The sequence below is a fragment of the Dromiciops gliroides genome, chromosome 3 (assembly GCF_019393635.1).
Source record: "Dromiciops gliroides isolate mDroGli1 chromosome 3, mDroGli1.pri, whole genome shotgun sequence".
Classification (NCBI taxonomy): domain Eukaryota; kingdom Metazoa; phylum Chordata; class Mammalia; order Microbiotheria; family Microbiotheriidae; genus Dromiciops; species Dromiciops gliroides.
In genome coordinates this window covers 404650054-404659451 of record NC_057863.1, presented here as the reverse complement: position 1 = coordinate 404659451, position 9398 = coordinate 404650054, and the positions used below count along the sequence as shown (strand labels likewise).

General features: G+C 36.4%; 1 protein-coding gene across 1 annotated transcript; it reads left to right on the top strand.

The window, feature by feature from the left end:
* Positions 1–472: 472 nt before the first annotated feature.
* On the top strand, positions 473–1426 carry LOC122749002 (olfactory receptor 8D1-like). Its single transcript, XM_043995143.1, has one exon. It carries the CDS (start codon positions 485–487, stop codon positions 1424–1426), a length of 942 nt encoding a protein of 313 aa, XP_043851078.1. The 5' UTR covers positions 473–484.
* Positions 1427–9398: the final 7972 nt, after the last annotated feature.

Below are 9398 nucleotides of genomic sequence, written 5' to 3'. Positions count from 1 at the left end.
TGTGGCTGGAAAGTTCCTAGGTCTCATGAGCCAAGTCCTCTTCTTTCTGTTATCTGCCTGACTTCATTAGACCATAGCTGATATAACTGCCTTCTTTATAGGTTTTGGCTTTTGGGGGTAGTTTTTCATTTTTGCCCAATTTAACTTCTAAAAACTTTTGTCACAAATATTGTAGAGGGGGTTCCATTACATGGTTATTGAACTAGACATGCCAAGATAAAGCGTTTTTCAATTCTCTAGTTCTACGATTCTATGAATAGGTTTATCAGATGTAATACTTAATCCATGTTTTGATAAATTGGCATTAGTCTTGTGTATTATAAACAATTAATAATAAAGAGGAAGTGTGTGTCTGAGAGAGAAAAAGAGACAGACACAGAGACAAATAGATAAAGTGGTAGAGATAGAGAATGCAGAAATCATTTTGGTTACTAAGACATTTTTCTTACATTCTACAGATTTCCAACTTAATCATTGGAGGAGAATGGCAATGGGAAATAACACCATTGTGACAGAATTTATCCTCTTGGGCTTAACAAACCAAACAGAGCTCCAGATACCACTATTCATTTTGTTTCTAGGAATCTACTTAGTCTCCATGGTGGGGAACCTCGGCTTGATTTTATTAATCTGGGTCAGTTCTCAGCTTCATACTCCCATGTACTATTTCCTCAGTAACCTGTCATTCATAGATCTCTGCTACTCCTCTGTCATTACACCCAAGATGGTGGATAACTTTGTATCAGAGAAGAGTATCATCTCCTATCCAGGGTGCATGGCTCAGTTCTTTTTCTTCCTCTTCTTTGTGATTGCTGAATTCTACATGCTGACAACTATGGCCTATGATCGTTATGTTGCCATCTGTAGACCCCTGTTCTATAATGTCACCATGGTGCCATGGTTATGCTCCCTGCTTGTGGCAGCAGTATACACAATGGGGGGCATTGGGGCCATCATTCATACAAGCTGCCTAGCCAGACTGTCTTTCTGTGGGGACAATGTTATCCACCATTATTTTTGTGATGTTCTTCCCCTTCTGAAGCTTTCTTGCTCCAGCACCCACATCAATGAGCTTTTGGTGATGATTGTTGGTGGATTTAATTTGTTGGCTACAACTCTGCCCATCTTGATTTCTTACACCTTCATTCTTCTGAGCATCCTTCGTATACAATCTACAAAGGGCCGTTATAAAGCCTTTAGCACTTGTGGATCCCATCTGGCAGCTGTTTTTATTTTTTATGGTTCCATCATCATCATGTATTATATACCAGGTTCCAACAGTGTGACCCAAGAGAAAGTAGGCTCAGTGTTTTATACCACAGTGATCCCCATGCTGAACCCTTTGATCTACAGCCTGAGAAACAAGGATGTGAAAGATGCACTAAGGAAAGTCATGAAGAGCAGAATGTTTTCAAGGTCCACATAGCAAAAGGTAAATCTAAAGATCGTTAGAATATTGACTTTTCTCTTAATTCTTCTTAGACAGTAGTGATTACCTCCCAGAATAGGCCTCGATTTATAAAAAATTGTAATGAAGGCAAGTACAATTTATCAGCTCTCTGTCACTGCTGTTGCCTATGTTTGTCCTCTACAAGCTGCTTCCAATTGCATAGATCCTCCTATTCCATAACTATGCCCTCATGTGCTCTTATTCCCATTTGAACTTGCAGGTTGACTTCAAATTATTTCAAAACCCTTCTCTACAAGTGAGAGATTGTAATGGATTTGCTTAGCTTTCACATTTGATAGCTGAACAAGATCACTTCTAGGAATCCTTCCAAATTTTCTAATTATAGTGCTATACAAATACTTATTAGTTCCTTCTTTATATCCCTAATTACTACTTAGTACATGATAAATGTCTAATAAATACTCATTGAATTATATATGAGGAGCGACTTTATATGAAAAGAAATATTGGACCTATTTGAAAGTTTTTGTAGTAATAGTGGCAAATAGGGGACAGAGCCAAATGGCAGAAGAAAGACTATAACTTTCAGAGCTCCTGACAGATCTGTCCACATACCTCCAAATAATGCCATAAGACAATTCTTGGAGCAGCAGAATCCACAAAAGAACAAAGTGAGATCATTTTCCAGTCAAAGATGACCTAAAAGGGCAACAGGGAAGGTCTGCTGTACCATGGTGATATGCACCACATATCCAGTCCCAGGCAGGCCACACCTCCAGAACCTCAGAATCATCAGTGTCAGCCCCTACTTCTGAAACTTAGCTCCCAGACTGGTGAGGGGGTCCAAAAGGTGGCTGGGGGGAAATAGTGGGGGTCTCTGCAGGATCAGAGGCAGGAGCACTGCTGTGTTTCTCAGGAAGCAGACTTGAGTGGTAGTGGCACAGTGGGGGAAGGGCACAGGCACGCCATGTTTGGGACCACAGAGAATCATATTTCAATAATTTTTTCTGCTTCCTGGTTAAAGAGCAAGCAGGTCTGTAGCTACTTACAGGCCAGGTGGGCTGAGAAAGAGCCTCTCCTTAAATTGTACCACCTGGGACCCCCTGAAACTTGGGACAGTGCATCCAGGAAGCAGAGCTCCACTTTAAGAAGGAGTTAAGGGGTCGGCTAGGTGGCACGATGGGTAAAGCACTAGCCCTGGATTCAGGAGTACCTGAGTTCAGATCCAGCCTCAGACACTTACTGGCTGTATTACCCTGAGCAAGTCACTTAACCTTGATTTCCCTAAAAAAAAAAAAAAAGGAGTTAAAAGCCAAAAATTAGGCAGGCAAGATGAACAAGAAGAAAAACCAACAGACCATTAAAAGTTTCTTTGGTGACAAAGCAGATCAAAATACACACTCAGAAGATAAAGTCAAAGCTCCTACATCCAAAGCTTCCAAGAAAAATATAAATTGGTCTCAGGCCACAGAAGCACTCAAAAAGGACTTTGAAGATAAAGTAAGAAAAGTAGAGGGAAAAGTAAGAGAGGTAGAGGAAAAAATGGAAAGAGAAACAAGAGTTATAAAGGAGGATAATGAAAAAAAAAGTCAACAGCTTGAAAAGCCACATAGGCCAAATGGAAAAGGAGGTACAAAATCTCTCTGAAGAAAATCATTGCTTAAGAATTAGAATAGAGGGGCAGCTAGATGGCACAGTGGATAAAACACTGGCCCTGGATTCAGGAGGACCTGAGTTGAAATCTAGCCTCAGACACTTGACACTTACTAGCTGTGTGACCCTCAGCAAGTCACTTAACTCTAATTGCCACACCCCCCCCAAAAAAAAAACAAAAAAGAATTAGGATAGAGCAAATAGAAGGTACTTTATGAGAAATCAAGATACAATAAAGGAAATCCAAGTGAATGAAAAATAGAGGAAAATATGAAATATCTCCTTGGAAACACAGCTGACCTGGCAAATAGATCCAGGAGAGATAATTTGAAAATCACTGTACTACCTGAAAACCATGATAAAAAAAAGAGCTTAGACATCATCTTCCAAGAATTTCTCAGGGAAAAATGCCCTGATATTCAAGAAGCAGAAGGTAAAATAGAAATTGAAAGAATCCACTGATCACCTCCTAAAAGAGATCAGAAAAGGAAAACTTCCAGGAATATTGTAGCCAAATTTCAGAGATCCCAGGTCAAGGAGAAAATATTGCAAGCAGCTAGAAAAAAAGGAATTTTGATACTGTGGAGCTACAGTAAGGATAACACAAGATCTAGCAGCATCTACTTTAAAGGGCCGGAGGGCATGGAATATGATATTCCAGAGGGCAAAGGAACTGGGACTATAGCCAAAAATCATGTACCCAGCAAAACTGAGTATAATCATTCAGGGGGGAAATGGGATTTCAATGAAAAAGAAGACTTTCAGGCATTCATGATGAAAAGACCTGAACTGAATAGAAAATTTGACTTTCAAATAAAAGACCCTAAAGAAGCATAAAAAGGTAAACAGGAAAAAGAAATCATGAAGTATGTTAAAAGGTTAAACTGTTTACATTCCTACATGGGAAGATGATACTTTTAACTCATAAGAACTTTCTCAGTATTAAGGCAGCTGAAAGGAATATACTTAGAGGGCACAGGTATGAATTGAATATGAAGGTATGATATCTGTAAAGCATTTATTTTTTGTTTATCCTTTTTTGTGGGTCTGGCAGAGTTGGGTAGCTTATGTCTGGGGCTAGCTTTGGTCTCAGGGCCTCCTGGGTCCAGGGCTGGTGCTTTGCCCACTGTGTCACCTAGCTACCCCATGATGGCATCTTAAAGTAAAGTTAAGAGGTAAGATGAATGCACTGGAAGAAAGGGAATGGGAGAGGTGGAATGGGGCAAAGTAGTTCTCATAAAAGAAACAAGAAAAAGCTTATGGAATGGAGGGGAAGATGGGGAAGGATCAGGGGAGTGAGTGAGTCTTACTCTCATCAGAATTGGCCCAAAGAGGGCATAACATACACACTCAAGTGGATATGGTAATATTTTTTGCCCTTTGGGAAAGTTGGAGGGGAAGGGAATAAGAGGGGAGAGGTGAAGGAAGGGAGGGCAGATTGGGGGAGGGGGCACAAAAAGTAAAATATTTTTGAAGATGCATAGGGTGAAAGAAGATAGAAAATAGAGTAAATATCAAGGAGGGGGAATAGGATGGAGGGTAATAAAGTTAGCAATAGTAGCTGTAAAAGAAATGATAAGTGGGATGCTATCAAAAGCACTTATAAAAAATGCAATTCATCTACAGAGAAAGAACTTATGGTATCTGAGTACAGATTGAAGTATAATTTTTTTTGTTCCTCTTTCTAGTGTTATTTTATCTGTTTTCTTTCACAACCTGACTAATGTGAAAGTGTTTTGCATGACTGTACATGTATAACTTATATTGAATTGCTTTATTTCTTAGAGAGGGGGTGAGGAAGGCAGGAGGAAGAAAATTTGGAACACAAAGTTTTAAAAAATCAATGTGAAAAAATTTGGTGTTTTTTTTTAATGTGTAACCAGGGGAAAATTCTAAATAAATAAATACATTTTTAAAAAAATTTTAAATAGTGGGAAAGAACAAACCAAAACAATCTGACCCAAATGTGAAGCAAAAAAATGAAGTAGATTTAAAGAATAGGAGAAACTATGAAGAAGCCTTCAATTCCTAAGTTTAAAGGATTCAGGAGAGCAGTAAGCTAAGATAATGGGGAATGCCTCACAGAACTCTCTGGGGAGATTGTTTTCACTGACTCCAATCTACAATTTCACCACCACACTTACATATTACTCCTGCTCCCCGTATCAGCAGAAAAATTCCATTCTTCTCTGGTCACCAGAAATGTTCATGGGAATGTCATTAATTAGACAAACACAGTCAATAAATGCAATTGCTTCTTTCCCAAAGACACCAACCTCTGGAGTCAAAAATTCTGAAGGGAATCTATTCTCATTCATTTTCTTAGGGAAAATTTCTTCAAGATAGTCATTGGTCAAATACCCCACCCCACCCCAATCTAGAAGATACCCTAAGACTCCTTCAACCCCCAAGTATGGGCTCTCCAGAGAAAAACCAATTACATAATATGTGTATACATCTTTGGCAATGACTCTTCTTTTGGAATCTGGAATATTCCTATGAGAGCCAAACTTTCATGCTCTGGTTTCAAACATTATATAGTCAGAGAAGAAGAGGAAAAATTACTCTTTCACTGTAATTGTTCTGGGTATAATCATAAGGGCTGGGCTGGGGTCAAAAAGGCAACCTAGCATTCATCCCAGGTATTTTCACCTTCTTCATAGACTTCTCAACTCCATTCTTTTTTAGACACTAAGAAAATAGAAAAACCACACAATTAAAACAAATTGTCTTTTACTTCTTTCTGGTCCATTCTCTCTCCCCATGATTAAAGGTCATGATATTGTTCTAGGTCTCTATCAAACCCCTTTGAAGTTCTATTATGAGAAGAACTTTCCAGCTGTCCCTTTAAAGAGAATTACTTTATAATGTTGGAATATATTAGTTTTTAAGTACCAACAAATTGGTGCTTGCATGAATGGAGAGAATATATATGAGCTATTGGGAAGGTAGAAATTATAAAATTTAGCAACAGATTAAATATGTGAGGTGAGTCTAAAAGATGAATAAAGGATGATACTTGCAATTGTGAGCCTGATTGGGAGAATGATGATACTCTTGACATTAAAAAGGAAGGTTGGAAGACAGGAGGACTTTTATTGACTGACAATCTATTATTGTTGACTGACATATGTAAATTTTTTAATTTAAAATTTTTATTATCAATTCCAAAATCTCTCCCTCCACCCTCTACCTACATGATTCATTGAGAAATCAAGACATACAGGATGGACCAAAATTCATGAATATTTAATAACTTCTTTATTTTTTTTAATTTACAATACCATAGAATGAAATACAGTATATATAGGAAATGAATTTACATTACACATGAAAAATCAAATCTCACAAATGGTGAAAAATAAATAAAAAATAATTTTCAAGATGTTATTAAAACATCAGGCCCTTTTGTGACTTTGTAAAATATGACTTACATACACACAAGCACACACACACACAAACACACAAAGTCATTCAAAACATTGCTACATTAACAACATTATGAGAAAACAATTTTTCTTGTTTTTTAAAGGAAAAAAAAGAGGGGACTTCCAGGGCTGGAAACAAGATAATGGAGTAAAACAAGCATTCAGCTGAGCTCTCCCAATATTCCCCTCTAATCAACTTTAAAATAATGTTCAAATCAAATTCCAGAGTGGCAGAGCCAACAAAATTCTTTTAATCTAAAACAACTTAGGCAACCTGAAGAGAAATCTGTAACATAGCGGTGGAGGCTAGCCCAAAGCCCATGTGGATGCAACACCAGTGATGGAATGTCAGGGTTGCAATAGCAGCAGCAGCAGCAGCTTTCAGATTCCCAACCCAGAGATGGTAAGGGGATCTGGCAATTGATCAGAAAGATATTAAAAGAGAAAGGCATTTAAAATGACACAAGGCCAGATGTTATTTGGCAACTCCATTGCTTATACTCACTTCCAAGTTCCAGTTCAAATGTGGAGATCATTTTTTTTAGCACAAGGGAGCATAGGCCATAAGGTGCAGTATTACATACTATTCCAAGGGAACAAGGACACTGAGGATTATTATCACTTCCAATGCTAAAGAATGAATGGGTCAAAAAAGTAGAATCAATAATTTCATTAAATAGAATGAACAATGAGGCAAAATACAAAAATTTGCAGGATGTATCCAAAAAATACTTAGGAGAAAATTTATATCTCTAAATACCTACATTTAAAAAAGAGAGAGAAAAAGAGCAGATCAATAAATTGGGTATGCAACTAAAAAGCAGAAATAGAAAAAATTAAAAACCCCTAATTAAACACAAAATGTAAGTCCTGAAAATCAAAGAAGAGATGAATAAAATTAAAAATTTTAGGGGACAGCTAGGTGGTACAGTGGATAAAGCACTGGCCCTGGATTCAAGAGGACCTGAGATAAAATCTGGCCTCACATAGTTGACACTTACTAGCTGTGTGACCCTGGGCAAGTCAGTTAACCCTCATTGCCCCACAAAAAAAAAAAAGAAAAAGAAAAAAAGAAAAAGCTTTTTTAAAAAAAAAACTAATAAATAGAATAAGGAGCTTTTTATGAAGAAAAAAGCAAAAAGGAGAACACATTGGTTAATTTGATTTTAAAAAGAAGTTAAAGCAATTATTAGGAGTTATTTTGCTTAATTACATACCAATAAACTTGACAATCTAAATTAAATGGATGAATGTTCACAAAAGTATAAATTAGTTCAGATTAACAGAAGAGGAAGTAGAACATTTAAATAACCCTGTCTTATTAAAATGAATTGAACAAGCCACAAATGTGTTCTCCAAGAAAAAATCCCCAGAACAGATGGATTTCCAAGTAAAACCTACCAAACATTTAAGGAACGATTAATCAGAATACTATATAAACAATTATTTTTTTTTAAATAGGGTTAAAAGAGTACTACTAAATTCCTTTTATGATGCAAATATGGCTTTGTTATCTAAACCAGGGAGAGCAAAAGGAGAAAGAAAACTATAAAACAATTTTACTAATGAATATGGATGGGAAAATTTTAAATAAAATACAATCAAGGGGATTACAACAATATATCACAAAGATCATCCGCTATGACCAGGTAGAATTTATGCCAGGAATAGAAAGCTCATTCAACATTGGGAAAACTATAAGAATAATTGATCATATCAATAACAGAAAAACCAACTCAAACGATATGTCAATAGATGCCAAGAAATGCAAAACCCATTCCTTTTTAAGACACTAGAAATCATAGTAATAAATGTAGCCGTTCTTAAAATGATAAGGATCTATCTAAAACCAAGAGCAAGCATTATCTATAACAGGGATAAACTAGAAGCCTTTCAAATAAATCAGGGGTGAAACAAGGATGTCCATTATTAACTCTATTATTTAATATTGTATTAGAAATTATAGATTTAGCAATAAGACATTGGAGACAATTGAAGAAATAAAAATAGGGTTCAAGGAAACAAAAATATCTCTCCTTATAGAGGATATGATAATATTTAAAGAGCCAACTAAAAATAGTTGAAACAATGAACAACTTTAGAGAAATTGCTATATACAAAATAAACCCAGGGCAGCCAGGTGGCACAGTGGATAGAGCACTGGCCCTGGATTCAGGAGGACCTGAGTTCAAATCCGGCCTCAGACGCTTGACACTTACTAACTGTATGACCTTGGGCAAGTCACTTAACCCTCATTGCCCTGCCAAAAGAACAAACAAACAAACAAACAACAACAACAACAACAAATAAACCCATATGAACAATCATCATTTCTATATATTACCAACAAAACCCAGAAGGAAGAGATAGAGAAATTCCATTTAAAATAACTGCAAATAATATAAAATGCTTGGGAGTTTACCTGCCAAGACAAACCCAGGAACTACATAAACACAATTACAAAACACTTTTCACATAAAGATCTAAACAATTATAGAAATCATAATTTCTCATGGGCAGGCTGAGACAATATTTAAAAAAATGAAAATTCTACCTGATAATTTATTTATTCAATATCATACCAATCAAATTACAAAATAGTTATTTTATAGAGCTAGAAAAAATAATTAACAAAATTCATCTGGAAGAACAAAAGTTCAAGAATATCAAAAGAATCAATTAAAATGTGAAGAAAGGTGGACTAGCAGTACCATATTTCTGACTATATTACAAAGCAGTAATCATTAAAAAAAACTGGTATGGGTAGAAATAGAGTGGTGAACCAGTGGAATATATTAGGTACACAATAAACAGTATCAAATTACATGGGGTAGCTAGGTAGTGCAGTGGATAAAGCACTGGTCCTGAAGTTGGGAGGACCTCAGTTCAAATCTCACCTCAGACAC